Raw genomic sequence first — 19,375 nt, 5'->3', positions numbered from 1 at the left:
ACGCTTGCTGTGCCATTAATTAAAATACAGAATCGTTTTTCTCTCACTGTTATTCATGGGTAACTTATTTGTACAATTGAATCTTCGTCATTGTTTTTATTCGTTTTAGATCTAGTGAGATCTTATTATGTTTTGTTCAGTGTACGTACTTACAAATTGTTCTCGGAACTCGTGCTTAATCAGTTCAATCAGTGTCGTGCTTCCCATGGGTTCGATTAAGCGATATGCGACCGTAGGAGAAGGTATTCCGAGTTAATGAAATTAAGCCGGCTCCTATTAACCGGGCTTATCGTTATCGGATATCAATCAGCATTAGTGCAATACAGTAAGCGAGTCGGTGGCTCATTCCGGCAAGTCAGCACAATAAGCGAGCGGTGAGCGAGGTGCGCTGAGTCGGCGATCCGCCACGCGGCGTTCTTGCCGAGTCTGATATGAGTCAGCACTCGCCGTGAGTCATGACTCGACGTAATTCGGACCCGGGAACGTCCACCGTCAGCCGAAATAAGTGGATTACGCCTTCACGACTGAATGATTCCATTTTAAAGAGCTCTCTGTCATTACTGCAAACGCTTACATTCAATTAAATTTCCATCACGGCGTGACAATTTCTTTCCCGTTCGACGGTTTTTGAGAGCAATGTTTATTATTACTCATAAAATATCGTGGTTTTTCAATTTTGTAGATTTTATGTCGTGGCTGGAATTATATGGCAGACTATTTCGTAATTCGTTTTCTTGTCTCATATCAATGTCTGGAGGAAAATTAAACAATGCTCGATAGAATTGATTTACGATTTAGTAGCAGAATACAGCGAAAACATTTTACCAGACAAATGATGTGTAGAATAAAATGCTTCGGTTGTTTGTTGAACAAAAAGTCAACAACTCCGTCGAATGTGACGTCACCATTGGCTATCTTTGAAACGTAAGGTTTTTATGAATGTTTAAACAGCGTTTGAATGACTGCTCATTTAATTTCATAACAAATCTAGCCACTCTTCAAGGAGCACGTTCAGCCGTTCGGTATATTTATAGCTGTTGCTAACTCATCTAAATACATTATTTAAGACTGTTAGCGTCATAACCCAGTGATTATACAACATTAACAAGTTTAAGCGCTTATTAATGAAGGTATGATAATGATATGGTAATTTGGAATTCACTCTACTTTGATGAGAAATCCATGTAAAGCTGGTTATTATATGCTGCAACAAATTTTTACATGGAACGTACGAATATAGGTAATATAGTTGGTATGGATTTTTCCAGTTGACATGGTTTCTGTTTGTTGCAGAGGGTGGAGCGTGAAGCTACCAAGAGTCCAGCGACGACAGGAGGCAGGAAGAAGGCAGCAGCCGTGAGAAGCAACGGGCAGATCGTTTCTGCCGATCCACCACCACCACCCGCAGGTAAAGTAGTTGTAATCAGTTCTTTACAGTTTGTAAGACGAAAATACTAAACTACGTTTCTTGATTCCTTTATAGGTAGGTTATATATTATGTTATTCCTCTAGAAGTCTAGACCGATAGGCGGAACTTTAATCTGACTAAATTTAAAGTAGCTTAGCTTACGTATAAAAACTTCATACGTATTTCGAAACTACTTCTTATAAGTAGTATTGACGATAAACAAAAAATGTACAGCCATGGGCCAATAAAAAACTATGTTAAAAATGCAAAAACTTACTCCAATGAAAATCCAGTAGCACTTAAATGATCCGCATAGCGGTGTTATGTTATCATGTATACAGCTTAGAGGAAAGATGGAGCTAAATTTATGCAAACAGGAAATGATAGCAATAACATATTTGGGTTGCTTCAATTTACGTTAATTTATTTCCGTTTGTTTATACTTGAAACTGGAATAACAAGTTATGTAAGTTATTTAACGTGTTAGAGTTTTTGTGCTGTAAAACTGTAAAAGTTATCTACTGCTAACACGGATGCCACAACAAGTTATACATATTGGATATGTATTATGTATAACACCTTTAGCGTGTTCTGACTGAGCTGCCGTGGTTCGTAATGGATCTGACACAAAGGCTTTGCGCGTCCCACCCCACCCTGTGTTAATGGCAAAGGATACAGGGCATTCGGGTGTGTACATACTCCATGCTTGTAGGTTTGTGTCATGTGAGGTCTATTCAATATGTTAATGAGGTTTCCACGCTGTTCAACCTGCTAATGGATCTTTATTGACATCTCAAACGTTTATGAAACTTCCTTTATGCTGTACACAATGTGTCTTCGTGCTCAATAGACCACAAAATAGTATTTCTAAAAATCATCAGAAATAACGCAAAAATGCTGCAAGTATTTTTTTCAAAACATTCAGCTATAAATTAACGAATGATAAATGTTAGGCCATTAATTTTTTGGCGAAACGTTGAGCGCGGATTGATTTATTACAAAAGCGCTATCCATCGTCGGATTTTCTCGTAACACGTAAGTTCTTTTAACATTTTTAGGCGTATTCCATTCCATGCGGATTGCAGATATATTTTATAAGCTATAGCAAAAGTTGGCCAACTTCCAAACTCTCTTTGTAAACATTGCAATAGTTATTCACCTGTTAAATACATAACAGTTCACATTATATGTATGAAGCAAACGATGCCTCTCAATATTACAATAAAATTATATTCAACTTAAAATACTTAAGTTTACAATTATCTGATTCGCATGTTTACCAAACGGCCAGATCGATCACACTTGAAAAGAAATCGAATTATACGAACTTTAATCTTTTGTAAAATAAACACGTCCATTGTGGAAGGTAATAACATTTTTTCAAGCACGCTCCCACACCTTTTCTGAAGATTGGTTTCGTAATTAATATAACGGTTTGTATTGTGCGAATCTAATCATAGTTGTTTAAATATACAGAATCACACTAAAACACATTATGGGAGGACCGTAAATCTCTTACACAATAACGACAAACAAACCCGGTAGTGGTGTCCGGGGTCAGGTACTGCACGGAATGTATTTATTGCGGACAGGCGCGTCCGACAATAATTGGGTGCATTCAAGAGACCCAACTCCGGCATTAGCTTAATGAACCGGAGCGTGCGGATTTTGGATGCACAAAAGCTGGCATTCCCTTTATTTTATAGCAAAACAAAACATTCCGTTTTCATTTGAGTCCATTCCATTCGCTTGTTTGTTTTGCCGTTATATGCGAAAGCTTAAATAAAATTTTATTCCCTGTTATTAGTTCGCCTTTTTTGATTTTGTTCATATTTGACAAAAAATATAGGACCAGATAACCAAATACACAAATTGTTCTATACGCAAATCGTTTGTCCAATCAACTGCTAACCGCAAACAAAACAATCCAATTTGAGTACCATTACAATATTGTTGTTTCCTGAAACTCAATGTTGTTTTCCTTTACACTGAATCACAATTTATGTAGTTACCAAAGCGACTCTATTTTACCGTTTACACGGGATTAACTTTTTGTTACGTCAGACAAAACATTAAACAAAGTTTTTGTTGCTACAAAGAAAAGTTTTACGTAACACAATAGCCGGTTTGGGCAGAAGTTACCTACTTGTTTCGTTAAAACTTTCTCGTTTTAGCTAACAGCTCTAGTGTTTGAGCCTAGTTCGTGTGCTTCATAAAACTTTACCCTCGATAATGTTCTGTATTGTGAAAGCTGTAGTCTGTAGTCACTTACGAACTCATTTAAAATCTTGTATACTTTGAATACCTAACTAACAAGAATTTATCACGTTTTTGTCAAAAAGCGGCGAATATAATGGCACCAGACGTAAAAACTCCTAACAGTCAAAAACAGCTAAAAATCTAGATGATAAAAAGCAGTGACAAGAAATGGAAAATGGATCCGTCCATTGTGTCAGTTCACAGAACTAGAAAGTTGTCCTTTGACTGAAATATTGTATCCACGATAAAGCCTGATAAAATGTGCTTTCGTTTTGCACGATCCCTGCGTGTGACAGCGGGATGACATCACGGGAATCTAGCGATAGAGGGAAAGTGCTACATAGTACTATGTGACACGATAGTGCCAACATGTACGGAGGACGGTGACGTAAATACATGAAAAAGCTGATGTAATTTTTTTCGCGTTGTCAGTAATGCAATGAATTTTCAACATCCTTTTGAATTCGAACTTTTTATAAGATAAGGTGCAAATCCTTCACACCCTTTTTCAATAAATCCTGCAGGTACTATTTCTTTGGAATTATGTGATCCCTCTATTTGTAAAGCTTAAAATTGTATGAAGTCTTTAAATCAAGTCACCTTGCTTATCATTTTTATTATCATCCTTTGTCCTTACTTTAAGTTTTTCTTTTATGAACTTACGTTGCCTATTTATTTGACGAGTAGGTACGAGGACCGTATTTCGAAAATTTGATTTTGTATCGCTTTGATCTGTTTTCCTGACATTTTCAGTTACATTTTGTCTCAGTTTGTATCTTATTACTTAATGCAGTTTTTTGTAATTATTTTCACGGTTCACGGTTGAAACTTCTATATTTATTGTACAGTAGTTATAATACTGTAACTATAGCAGCAGCAGATATTAAAATTAGGTAGGTACGTGATAACATACGTTGAAAAAATATCCTAATAATAAATAATCAGTTACTCTTTAAGTCAAATATGTAAATCCGAAATGGCATGGAGAAAGTTGAAATTTACAAAAAAGGAGATAAAGAAAGGTGGACCGGGCCATAACTGGTTTATTGTGATTGTAATTTTATTTTGTTGGTGGCGCTCACGGTTATTTATCTCGTAACTTGAAACTCGTATGTTACTCCTTTGTCGCATAAGTAGATGTAAATACATGGCCCCGTATAATGAAATTGTGATTAATTATTCATGATCTACTACTAGATTATTTTTTGTAAGGAGCTAATGGTACTTTTTATACTCATATATAACTGAATGCAATTCATAACCCGCCTGGCAAAATAATTAACGGACCCTGAAGGGTTCCCAGGTCGATTCTCGGTCAGGATTAATGAATTCATATATTTGATGTGACTGTGTATTAGTGTATTTGTCTTTGTGTGACTTTTTATTGTTTAATTTTATGCATTTAAAAAGTTTAACTTGTGAAACATAATTACTGATCGTCCAATCTGATATGGAAGTACTTTAACTAAGTAACGAAACCTTAATGCCGTTACTGTACAAACATTAATGTATTCAGCGAGTGGCCGGCAACTTTATATTGGTTCGGAAGTTGCGAACAACGAGCTCAGAACAAATATTGTTCGGATCGTTTGAAGTCTTGTGTTCATCCCCAAGTTCGGTCACTTTCGTATAGCTGCCCTGTCAGCGGACAAGTTTAGAATGTGAAACTAGCCGAGTTTCCAAGGTTGGTCTGCAACTTCGCTAGCGGTCCTGGTAAACAAAGCTTGGTCTTGGTAATGTTGTACCGTGAACTTCTATAGTATATTTTATGGTAATACTAAAAGTTTCATTGGTATCAGTGATGTTCTTAAGTGGTCTAAGCGTATAATGTCCTTTTCTCAAAATGTCATTTGCAAATATTATCTTTTAAACATAATTCAGTGGATAAGACAGCAGTAAACCGTACTGTCATTTGGAATAATGAATTCGTTATTAAGCTGAACGAACACAATTAATGAATATTCGTATAAAATAATTTGTAGTACATTTACTAGGTACAAAGGCAGAGTAACGCACATCGTATACAAAGCGACATGGAAGCGACAGTCCTTTGTGTCAGTTAAACGGAATTCGGATATTGGATAAGCTTCTGCGGCGTGGCTCGCTTGTTTACCAAACAATTTGATTTTAATTGGTTTCGTCGGCCGCCATGTCGCTTCTGTACCACTCTGGAATCAATTATTCCAGCAATTATACGGGATGGTGATTATCGCAAGTTTATTTGTTTGACTCTATCGTTGTTTAATTTTTGTTATGACTTATTTGGTTATTACAGTGTTGGGTCAAAGTTGTTTTAGTTGTTTGTTGATAAATAAGATTAAAATGTCTATGGTCGTATGAGACTTGTGTTGTGTTCTTGGTTTTAAACTTTATTCTGATATCAAAATCTTTTTTCTACAATTTGTCCACTAATATTGAAAATAGGTGAACGACTTTGGACAGAATTTGAGATAGATAAAGATCGAAGACTTTAAGCTATAAAAATATTTTTTTTTGCAAAAATTGTTAAATTTTGATTATTCATAGGACTACACGTGAAACTCGAGTGTTATTTCAAAATATATTTCCAAAATGCCATAAGTAATAATATAACATTTACATCGTATAATTTAATATTATATGGCTTATTAAGGTCTACCACCATCATTTATAATTATCTTTACAAGTCACATGAAAAACATTTTAATCAAAAAAGATTTCGCGTAACAAATGTAAGGATTCCTCGAACCGTAATCCCTTGTAAAAGAAGTTAATTAAGAATTAAGGCGAAGTTAAATGCGATACCCTCTGACAGTTTTACGATTCACGTTGAAGATGCCATTAGAATTTTTATTAAATAAAGTGAATGTAATAAACTTGAAATCAGCAATATAATATAAGGGAAGAAGTGATTTTGCAACGTATATTTTGCAAATTCTTATCAAACTCATTTTAATGAAGTAGCGAGAACCTAGTAAAATTGAGCCTTCTACTCATGAGATTCACGTTCAAATAGTAATAATTTTCGTAGTAATATCTATCCAGAATTACTCGCTTAATACCTAGGAAATGCTCTTATGGAAATTTACGCGCTTGAAATTTCTCCGTAATGTTTACAAGGATGGTTGAAGTCTACGAATCGGCAATCCTCTAGAGTCGTGGGCTATGACCTAAATACTTCTAATTCTACGAGGGGATTAATAGCTAGCAGTGGAACAGTCAAGCGTTGATAATAATTATTATTATAATAACCTAAAAATGTTCTTTATAGAACGTCTTTGTCCGTCTTGTAAGCTAGTAGTGCTTGCTTTAGATAAATGAGTTTGATTTTTTCAGAAACCTTAAATTCTGACACAGGCAATCCATGATCATGAGGTCATGAAAGATTTAAGTAAAATATAGAGATTCAGATATACGTACCGTCCTTATAGTTTATACAGAAATATAAGCACGTAACGTACCTGTAGCGACTCTTAAGGGAATTTTGCCAAGATTTTAATAAAAGTTAATAATTTTATAACATCATATTTTGAGCTGTTTGCTCCTCCTGACGCAGACTTATTTATAGTTACTTATTCATAATAACATATCTTTATTCATAAAGTGTAGCAAAGGTATTAAATTACTTCGCAAAACCCATTCAAATAAAATTTTATTAGCTTATGATTATAAACCTTACACCTTCACACCTGCTCATATTAAAAGAAATATTTTGCATAGTTCTTGCGTAGTTTAATTTATAATCAGAGAGTCCGGGACCGGTTCTTACTTATTTATAAAACTCATTACTGGACTATTTTACATCTGCTTGTGTCATTTGGTTACATAATTATTATGAGGTCAGCATTACCATAAAGTCGAAGGCCAATACATACAATATTATTTTATTAGAGTTTTCTGCAGCATAAAGAGTTATAAATCTTTGCATTTGAAACATAATAAGTAATAAACATGTTTACTTCAATAATTATACGCGGGTTATAGGTAGAATTATTCAGTTTTTAAATTCATCCGATCTATTAAATTATCTATGACTATGTATTAAACTATGAAAAGACTTTTTTTGGTTGCAAACCATTTAGATTGCAACTGTAACTCTCGTTTATGTGATCTGAATATTAAAACCGGTTCGGAGCCGAGATACACAGTAAAGTAAATTAGGAACATGAGGCCTTAATCTTGATTTAATAACTCGTAAAGTAATTGTATGTAAATGAAATCATAAATATTAATAATGCGATTCACGAATAGGATCAACAATAGTTGATATGCAGATTGCTTCATTACCGAATTCGGTAATGAAGCAATCTGCATGCTTCCAGCGAACGTGCGACAAATTTCGCGTTCGAGCCCATCTCGACGTGCATTTTGCATAACTTTGCATATTTACCGTTGAATGCATCGCCGCGGAGGATGAAGGCACCACTCGAGTATATGTTTCAAGGTTGTGTGAGCTAGATAAACTAATATAACATTCTGTGTGCACATGTTGTTATCATAAGTACTTTAGACCTACCTACTTGATATTTATTTACTTAACATATCAAGAAGATTAATTGTAGGAATTTTCTCGACACGCAATGTATACAACTAATTAGAGATTCTCAGACTAAATACACAAAGTGAGTTACATATTTCCGTCTAAATGTACAAACTCCGTTTACGCCATCACGTTCCAATGAAACTTTGGCATGAAGTTAGAGTTTTCCAAAAGTTATTATTACTTTACTGCTACACAGCAAACACACTTAAAACTTGTGTGTGGGAACGGAAACGAGATATCAGTTATTTAACATTTACATAAAGCGTTCAGGTGGTTCAGTTTTGCATAAAACAACTTTCTACCTGCGTGTTTAGAGAACGCGCGCCGTTTATTACACATTACGCTCTTATCATACTTTACTTCTCCCAGTGCCCTTGTGAAGTCAGAATAAAAGTAACAATATTAAATTTGCATGTCGGCGGGTCCGGACGGGGGCACGCAACCCCCGGGGCCGGGAGGAGGGGCTGGGGAGGCCGCCAGCTCACGTTTTGTGGGGTGCCCTCGCCGAACGTGCCGGAATGCAACACACTCACCCCAATCTCATAACCCACCTGACTCTAATGACTCGAAATGAACTTTAAAACAAAGTTACAGTCGCATGACTCAGCCGTGTTCGCTAACCGTATACTAATCAGTACCGCCAATGTCTTAACGTATATCGTTTAATGTATACGACCCATTTGTGTATCTTTGTTTAGGTGAAACGGAGCGACATGATAAAATACACAAAGGCCTGACAGCCGCGTATCCGCCGGCAATTACGTGAAGGTCAATGACACGCGAGCGCATGAATCACATTGGCTTAATTAGAAGAAAAGCGTATGTCAGCGAGCGAGTGCCTTTGCCGTGTTTACTTTAATCAGTTTTCGTGTTTATGCTCGTGTAGACTTAACGGATATTTCTGATTGTTTTGACGTCTTTGTTTCGTTGTAATGGAACGTTAGTGTTGTTTCTCACATCCATTGTTTGGCCTCGTAAACGAAGGTACATTTGCAAATATTTCTAAGAAAATAAACAATGGTGGCAAATAGCGTATTATAACCATTCTATTTCTTTATCAACGTTACAAATAATAAATTACACGCCAGAGTCGACCTTCAATGTTAATGGTCGTACATAACTTGTTCTTTATGACACCGAAATAAAATGTGAGTAAGTAGACAGATACGTACCTTACGACGTAAAAGTAAATAAGACTATAGTACAGAGAGAGATAAACGATTTAGCAACTCTGTATAAAACTACTCGCTAAAACAAATATTTCTGCGAAGCGCGAAATTTCGAATGGTAAATCTGACATTAAATCGAATGTCGCGCGTAATTTGACAATTGTTTGTGTCAACAATGTCAAAATAGCAACAACGTAAAGTGTTTTGCGTAATCTTATATCAATAGTCGACGGACTTTGAGATAGAGTATAAATAAAGTAACGGATGCGATTTACATAGCGTGAGTCAATTACAATAATATAATTATGTAGCTACGATGAAGGGTGTGCATAGATTAGCGGCGAGATTGCGAGAACAATAGTCAGGGAAATCGACACCGAGTAACGAGCGCGGCACCTGCGTAAGCATAATAAATCGCGTCGCTCGCGTCACGTCGTCGTTACGTAAAGAACAATGGCCGGCTGGGAACGCGGCCATGAACGCGACGCGAATCTATACAGGATCTATTCTATTTATTTATTCATGGCGACGTCTCCGCTTTATACAATATCGTTGTGGAATTGCAAATGGTCGCCTGTACCGTTTCCGTCGGCGGTCCACTGCATAAACAACGATTTACATATTTTCGACTAACGCCGTTGCTTGCCCGTGTTCAGCAAACGAATGGCTCACCTTTATATTATGAAGTTCGCAGTAAACTCGAAAACCCGTTCCGTAGCCCCTCTCAGACAGTGTCAGATAAAGATCATTCTCGAATATAATTTGCTTTTAAAAATCATTCGGTAGTAATAATCGAATGTTGACCTCAAGTTATAAAGTCTTTTTTTATAGGTTGGTTGCTTGTTATGGCGGTTTTATTAATATTTAATTAAGCTCTACAATTTTTTATAAGTTACAAACTACGTATTTAACGATGTATTCTTAAAAGAAGACAATATTTGTGTAGACAGTATACATCAGTTTAAAATTCTTGGATTTCCTTAGCCGTTATAAATTATATATAAGTGAAATGTTTAAACTTTACTCACTTGACTCAACATTACATTACGAGTATGTGTACTTTCACCCCGAGTTACCGTTACTTGAACTACTAGGTATCTTCTGTCTCGGTCACACATCGCTTAACTCAATCTCTATTACCTGAGCCGGTTGTAATATCCTCTCTGGGGTATCTGTCTTATCTTACCCTCTTTTTTAATTTATTGAACAGGAACTGACAGCTCGATTTATAAGTTTATTGAGAGAGGATTCCGCTTCCAGTTTGAATAGCCTTTGAAATGAACAAAGAAAGCTTCTATGAGCCCGGGATCGTGAATACCGATCGAGCTACCAATAAATGATTCATCTGCCAAAGAAAATATTTATCTATGTAGGTATAAGTTTTCTAAACATTGCATGTTTTGTTATACGTCTCTTGGTGTGAAAAGTAAATAATGTCTTATGCAAACGAGACAGATTGCACTGTCTTGAAAAAAGTGAGTTATTATCTATGCAGCTGGCAAGTGAAATGAAATCAAAGATTGTTTTGACGTCCATCTCATGATTTAGTGTTAAATGTACGCGCGTTTAGCGTGAACGTTTGCCGCGTGGGTATTCAGACCACGACGAGTCACGACAGTAGCTGGGAATTTTTCACAGGATGACGCAAATGCATTTTTTACACACTTATGGTTGTGTTACTCTCGCCCCGTTATGACACCTATTTTCCCTGGACAGGCGTTGGCTCGATCCGGTTTAGCTGGTTTACACGAGTGGTGCGGGCGTGCGGACCCTATCTGGATAATCTCTACATGCTATACATTCATCTCACTCTAATCGCCGTAAACGGAAGATTCATGGTCCCTTACAGGGAATTTGAGCGTCGAACCCGGTTCCTAGAAGGATTTATTACTACCCCTTTCTCGGAACCTGTTCCAATGCTCTTTGATTTAAAGCTCTGTTAGATAGGGAAATAACGATCTCATTTTCTTAAGGATGATAAAATAACCTTGTGCTAATTTTATTCGTAAAAATGCAAGGTGAATAACAAGAACGATTGAATATGAATGAAGTATGAAATTGTTAATATTATTTTAGATACATTTATGTGCAAGAAAATGTAGGTATTTTAAATATTTTAGTCGTTTCCTGTATTGGCACGTCTTTAAAAATTATATAAAAATGATGTAATAATTGTAGCAAAGTTAAAGGCCAGTGAATGCTACACCAATTTACAAGATGGCGCCGGACGTTACGCAACAAGCCGTGCGCGGGCGCATTAAATTGATCGTTGCGCTGATTGACGCTCACGGCCTTTTGTGCACTAGTAAATAAATAACTCAGTCGCTTTATTGTATCATACATGATGAATAAGCGCTCGGTCTATTGCTAGTATTTCTGGTTTCTTGTAGATGACAAGGACAGTTATATTGAAAACATTGATAATAGACACACCTAGAGCAGACTGACGGAATTATTGAGTTGAATGTTAATCGAAATGTGGTCATAATGTATGATGAAAGAGGATAACTAGAATTACACACAAAAGAAAACCACAACACCGTGTTATTTACGTCATCAAATCAAATAAAATTTGCGATCGCGGTAACGATTTTTTAATATATACTTTTTATCATCGAGTTCAGGCCAATATGGGTTAAGTGAGTTTTAATAGCTGTAAACGTTTTTATCGATTAACAATATAATTTAACGTTCCAATAACCGTGTTGTAGGTATTTGTTCACGTGTAACGGCACGCTTGTCGAACTCTCTCGCTTCAGCAATTCGGTTCGCAATCACTACAATATTTGCAAACGTAAATGTAATTTAATTCCGAGCACATTAAAACATGATCAAATAAACATTGCCTACTGTATCGTCGTTTGTAAGGAGGACAATAGCCTCGCGACGGAAACTAGGTAGGCTTCTGGACACTGATTGCGAATTTCCGACAATAAACTATTTAAAATGTACCAACCCATCATATTGTTTCCACGAGATTAATGCTTAATATAAACCGCATTGTATTTATCATTTACAAGGAAAATAATAGGAACAAACTGGTAATTATTATTGATCTATAAATTGCTGCATATTATTAGTATTAATAAGCATAAGCTTGCGTCAATAAGGACAAACAAATCCTTGTTGATTCCGTTCTGTAAAATAGTAGTGATATTTTTTGTAAATAAATACTTCGAATGAATAAACAAATTTAATTCAACTTAAAAATGTTGGGTCTCTTAAATAGGTAGGTACTTACTAGAATATTTTGCTGATATTAGGAATAGTGATTTTGCTACGCTGAAGCAACTTCTGCTGTAATGAAAATTAATTTGGTTGCTTTTACGATAACATTGCATTGATCTATGACCGTGAATACCTAGCTAGGTACTGATGATTCAGAAAAGGTTTAAATGAATTATCTATATCCACTATCCAGTAACAAAAAGTATTTCTGATAAAAATATCGATACTGTGTATCTGCACAAGAGAAAAAGCGAAACTAGTTAATAATGGTACATACTTTTACCCAAGTTTTAATTTCCGCCGTGGCATTCGTATCGTGTCCTACAATTATAAGGCATGCCTACAATTCCTTGAAATTACATTCGAAAACAAGCTTACGTAAGTCACCATTAATAGTGGCTCGACGAACTTGCGAATAATTATCATTTGCAGGTTATTTATAGCGAGAACAAAAACTTACAAAGATATTTTTTGTTACCAATTTTTTTAACGAGCTATATCCACACAGAAATGGCATATATACATATTAGTCACACATATATTATACACATATTAGTCTTTACTTTTCGCGTTAGTACTCTAAATACTTTATTTGCACTCTAACTCTAACATAGGAACGGATAGTTAATAACTGTCCGTTACAAATCAATTAATCCACAATAATTCCATGTTTATGCAAGATCGGATTACTTTTACGGTTCCCAATAATCACTTAGGGGAGATCCACAAATTACGTGAGGTGTTTTTTTGAATTTTCTGTAACTCCCTCCCCCCCTGGTGAGATGTCGTGAGATTTTATTCAACCCCCTCCCCCATCCCCCAATCTCACGTGAGATTTTTCAAAATGTGCGTTTCTTAAATATGTAAACGTGTTGGAGTGTTATTGTAAAAAGAAAAAAAGAAATTGCTTCGTACTTTTATTTACGACTAGTTAAGACTAGTAATCAATATTGCTGAGTTATAAGTGTAATAAAAATTTAACAATAGAATACTTAAATCGTAACTAATGCGATTAAAAAAAAATATCTACTCTAATTCAGTCCATGGAGAATCATGCGTGGTCTCAAGAGAGACTATTGGAACCAACATGTCCATATGATTTTCAATAAAATCATCTGCTCTTTCAACTTCGTTCTCACTGTATCGTAAACTCTGATTAAATTGAACTATTTGGTATAAAACAAATATGGTAGTTTGACAGTCAGTAGTAATGTATAACGTCGAAGTATGAATGAAATTATTTTCTTTCGAACGAATTAGTGAATGATCTTAATCGTATTACAGTTATGCTGAAATCTTAAGCATGTAGAATCTGGATAATGGGTCAAAATAGTATAGTTTTTTTTTGTTTCAATAAGAAAAAAAATTGCGTGATATTTGCCGAGACCCCCCCTCTCTCCAACGTAAGATTAGATGAGATTTGACTCGACCCCCCCTCCCCCTTAAACATCTCACGTAATTTGTGGATCTCCCCTTATTTACATACCCGAACCTGATTAAAAGCCGACCGAAATAAAAAGAAATCGACGTCTCCGAGTGCTATAACAAACCAATTTACACCCACACAGACATTTGTTACGAATTTAACTTTTCATGCTCCGACCGAAGTAATAAAAATGCAAATTTGTTGTCAAACTAGAGACTCGTTTGATATTTATTACGATTCCATGCATGCCAGATTGTCTACATGTTAAAAGCAACTTATTCACTTCTGAAGTTATTGTAATTCAATTACATTTTTATAGACACCAGTTGTAAACTATTGATGTTATAAGATAAATCCATAACTTTATGAATGCTGTAGTTATTATTATTCACAGTATTTTAATATATTGAACATTAAATTGTGTGGAAAATTTAAAGTGTCAAGCTCCAAAATTCATTAAGGCTTAAATGGAAACTTTCGGTAGGTGCACGGTGTTCAAAATGGCGGGCGAGCGACGCGCTGTAGGTAATGGCGGCCGGCCTTGGGCCGCGATCGCAATCAACTTATTATTCAATCTCATGTCGCGAATTGGTCCGAGGTCCGGCGGCCGTTGAACCCACTAGCCATTCCACTCGACTCGTACTCTCGTGTTTAGTATTCAATCATTTTTATGTGAAGTGGATTTTGCAACCTATAAACAGATATCATTAATTTTAATAGAACATCAAGCTTACGTATATTTCAATAGCAGATCTATTGATTCCCTCGACGGCTAAGTTTGAATGTCTCATAAAAAATGTATATTGTCATATCTTCAAAACTAGAAGACAGCATCCTTTTATTGTTGCTTTCCAACTATAATAGATGTGACTATGGCAGCATTCTAACCGCATACAATTCTACCTCTTACAAGCAGATGCGATCAAGTAGAATAAGAAAGCAACAATTAATTATAATTCCACTTCTTATTGTGCAGTGGCAAGAATAGATCCTTGAGAGAGATAAACAGACTGTAAATTAATTACAGTACGGCACGGAGATAAAACTATAGTGCTCAACTCAAGTACTCGCTTTGAAGTAGGTATTATTACATCTTTTTTTCGTATTTGGAGGATGAATAAATTAATATTAAACTAAGATTAAAGAAATACAAAATACAAACTACATCTTCGTATCTTACTTTTATATGGGTTCGCTAACGCCCGTTTGTAATAATAATCAATCTATCCAGTTTTGCTAACTAAAGATCGAAATTTGATAATGTTTGTATGAATTAATTGTCAAATGTCGATCTTTGGTAAGAAAACATTGAAAATTAACAATGGGCTAAAATGCTAGTCCATTTGTAGTCAAAGAATTTTTTGCTTATTTTGTTTTGTTTCAATATCTTTAAGACGTGTCTTAATTGAATTAAGTTAAAAGTGAGGCTACACGAGCGACGCAGGAGAGGTCGTCGGTCGGCGGTCGGTGGAGCGTTGACGTAAATCCGACACGGTCCGTTATGTCCTCCCGAGAACAATGGGCCGGTTCGCGCCACTCGACTAATGAGAAATGTTTGTTTTTCAGCCTCACACAATAGCTACTCTCATTGCTGCTCTCATTATTACCTCCTGTAGACCCCAGACTTGAGAAGTGTTAATCATCTTCAGCATCTTTCTTTTACACCCTCTAATGAATTGTCTATTCAGTGTTCGTGTTCTGCGCCGCTCAAAAGAATGACAAAATACAAATAAACAAGGAAACAAGCAGGAACAGTATAAGAAAACTACAGAAACAAAACAAAACAAGCAATAATTTAGTGATGTTTCGAAGCCGACCTTGATTGAAGGCTCATTAGGCGTGCGAAGTCGATACGACTACGCGTCGAACCGGTCGTGGTCGTGTCCGCTTGATTTATGCTTTTGCCTTCGAATAGTTTTTTTACTAGACCGGTTTCCCCGGTGAATGCTTTTTGTTGCGCTACCTGGATATGAAAAGAATATAGTGTCAGCTTTTTTGTTGTAATAATAATACCGGGCATTCCTTTTGTGGCACATGCGGACGTTGCCTACTTAGGGTTGCCAGGAGGAGTAGAAAAGCCTTAAGGACATTAAGCTTCAAAAGCCGGTCGTAAATCGATAAATCACGACTTAACTTTTGAAAGCCTGTTATATATTTTTACAATAACCTGTTATAGTACTTTTAGAAATTATTAATTATGAGGCAATTAGTGACGATCAGCTAAAAGCTTGGCCGAAAGTCTATCAAAAGTAGGATGGGACAATATTTACCGGATATTACTAAAAGCTCAAATATGTCCAGCTAATGTAATTTTCATGGCAACCCTAGGTTCACGGCTAGAGACGTGACACGCTGGCGCTGTGGCTTCATTATATTAATGTACACAACCGGATGAATACAAAGATGGGGCCTTTAAACCTATATCCCTCGTGTAGGATATGTACTTGTTTGATGTTTAGCGAGATGTGAAATTGGCTCGGCGAAACGACGCTTACAACGTTATTTTGAAGTAACAAATTGCGACATTATCTAAAAATATTTACATACCCGTAGCCTATTTGTTTGCAAATTAAAATAAATTCCATTGGAAGGAAAATAATAAGGAAAACTTATAAAGTTTCCGTGAGTCGGATATCATTAAAAAACAATTGACCTTGAGTTTATCATCAGGCTATTAATAGGTTCCAGTTTGTTTGTATCGTTTTCTTTAACCGGTTAACCCTGAAATATCGTTTAATAAAATTTATTTGTAGCCGCATATTTTAATTTTAAAATATAAATAATATTGTAAGTTTTCAGTGTCACACAATTTAAAAAACATGATTACCTTCCTCAACACAAAGTATCGATTAAGTTGATTAACTCATTAGTTAATTTAATATTTTTCCGTGTTAAAATATCATTGGGTTGAGTTAATCGTTCCGCGGTCGTGGTGGATGTGCCTACGAATACGACCTTTATTTGACATTGGCGGGCGCCCGACCTCGCCTTAACCAGTTTTTGTTGCACTTTTTTTTGTCGGAATGGAAGTTATTTATCTGCCAACTTATGTACCACCTGCCGCGGTCGTTACCCGCTTAGAAAAACTCCCCTCTTTCAACAAAAGATATCCCCGAAGTTATTCTTACTTATAATTACGGGCTCACAAAGTGATTCGGGCAGAAACCATCGAATTTTTGTTCCCTAGCAAAAAATTGCCCTTTAATTCTTCGGAAAAGGGCATTCTTAGCTTTAAAAGCAGCCCCTTATGTGCGCGTTTTTTATTGCAATAAAAAATGTAAACAATTCGTTCTACGGGGATAGATTCGAGATACGAGTAGTTATGAGACGTGTTATCCCAGCTTCCATATGTGAGAAGATATAGCATCTGTAGGTAAGACAGTTTGAAAACTTTATTCATATTTATGACCAACATTACATTATAATGATATCTGGCACCGGTAGGCGGGAAGCGGAACGTAGAATGATGTAAAGTTTCCGATGAAGTTTTATCTTGCGTTGAAATTATCTGTAATCTTGTATCTATAATCTTTCAATGTCGAAGTTAGGATTGGCATTCGCATTACCACTTAAATTTATGTGTATGCTCTATATAGTAAGTGAAGTGAACAATATCAAAGCGGAGCCTTGAAAACTTTAGTTGTTTTACAATATAAGTAAACCGTAACACATGTTACACTGTAAACATTCTTGACGTAATGATACAGTGACACGCGCGGACGTAGTGGCTGCTATCTGTTTCAAGATATTTCTAGAGCACTCATACTCGTAACATTTATGTGTATTGGGTAATCGTGTCAACTGGGTAATCGCAAAACAATTATACTTCAAATTGTGTAAATGTGGATAAGTAGAATAAACATCGTTAGTGAAGGGATGTAATTATTTATTCTATCTGTTTGGTCGTAAACTAAATAGATGTTAAATAAACAATAAAAAGATATAACTCAATTGTCCTTGTCATTTTAAACAGAACATGTAAAATAAAATAATTTAGAAATAAGTAAATTAAGTAAAGTTAACCTAAATTGTATCAGTTTTGTCCTCTAAAATATCAGCATATATTTTAATTATTTCAATATCACTTAAAAGTACAAATTGTAGAATGCAAATATCATATAGCTGACTCTATTAATAACAGAGACGGGAGTTGGCTCTACATAACCTGCCCTAAGCTTTAAACATGCATAGATAATCCAAAATAGGATGAAGTACTGTACGTATATGTAACATCTATAATCTTAATGTGATTTTCAATCACAGAAACGCTGTTAAATATTCTATTCCGATACCACATCTAGCTTTCGACCAAGCCATATCGTCTGCATTACATTAGTGCTACAGATCTAACACCTAAAATTTATACATAGACTCAAAGTAAATAAACTGATATGCTCGGAAGTCGTAGTTATCTCTTGTATTTCTAGAGCGATACACATGAAGTGATACGGCGGAACCGTGTCAATACGATAATAACGCTTAGATAATTCTACCCACAGAGTGTGATAAAACGTACGATATATTACAATGTTATTTAAAACAGTGCGATTAATATCGTAATCTTAATTACATTAATAATAAAATGTAGGTACCTATAATTATTGTTTGTTCTTCGTCAAAGGCGGATTACTGACGTGTTCTAAGAAACACAATTGTGTAGGTATATTTTATTAATGAATAACACACTTGCCATTTGTGCAAATAAGTTACACAATTTTAAAAGAAATTAAACATAACAAAATAAATATAGAATTTATATGTCGGCTTTGTTACTATCACATAAAGGCAAACGTACTACATAGAGGCGGTTTGGGAACTACGAGTATCTCTGTCATAACCAATTTTGTCTTATACCTGTGCACTGTTGTTACAAATTAATGCAGTGCAAATAAATGATAGGTACTAATCCTCTAGACCTTTACCATTTAATAATATTGTGCAGCCACAACCGTAGAAATGTTATACGGCATCAGTGTAGTGAGCATTTGAAAACAGGTTAACTGCACGCCGCTTATCGGTTTTTATCACACAAAACATCTTTAGAAGCAAAAAGGTAACATATCTTCACGTACATATTTTTTACGTACATTCTTCAATACATCTCTTCAAGACAAGACAAATTCCGTCGAGGTGTACGTTAAGAATTTAACACATAATGTCTCTATAAATAACATGTAATACTTTTGGCAACCTTCATTATCCACTTGAACGTCTGAATGAAGTGATACTGATATGAAGTCGCCTCACACGACTGTTATAAATAGACTGGTTCAACTTCCAGTGTCGGATGTCAAGTGGTCGTGTTATGCGGTATCGTGTGGGTACATTTATGTATACTGTGTTAGTTTACTGTTATCTGCTTT

The 19,375-nt window shown here is 35.6% G+C and overlaps 1 protein-coding gene across 4 annotated transcripts in view; it reads left to right on the top strand.

Moving 5' to 3' along the window:
• The window catches only part of Kdm3 (Lysine demethylase 3), a 210,375-nt gene that overhangs the window by 97,956 nt on the left and 93,044 nt on the right, over window positions 1–19,375 (top strand). For all 4 annotated transcript variants that reach the window (XM_073076468.1, XM_073076467.1, XM_073076470.1 and 1 more), the window contains one exon: window positions 1,294–1,408. In XM_073076468.1, the coding sequence (XP_072932569.1) occupies window positions 1,294–1,408 (115 nt within the window). The remainder of the gene's footprint in view (window positions 1–1,293; window positions 1,409–19,375) is intronic.

This window comes from Epargyreus clarus, unplaced genomic scaffold (genome assembly GCF_041222505.1).
Source record: "Epargyreus clarus isolate Ecla_fem2 unplaced genomic scaffold, WU_Ecla_fem_2.2 ptg000009l, whole genome shotgun sequence".
In the NCBI taxonomy this organism is placed as follows: domain Eukaryota; kingdom Metazoa; phylum Arthropoda; class Insecta; order Lepidoptera; family Hesperiidae; genus Epargyreus; species Epargyreus clarus.
The sequence above is the reverse complement of the archived record's forward strand: the minus strand, read 5'-3'. Positions and strand labels throughout refer to the sequence as shown.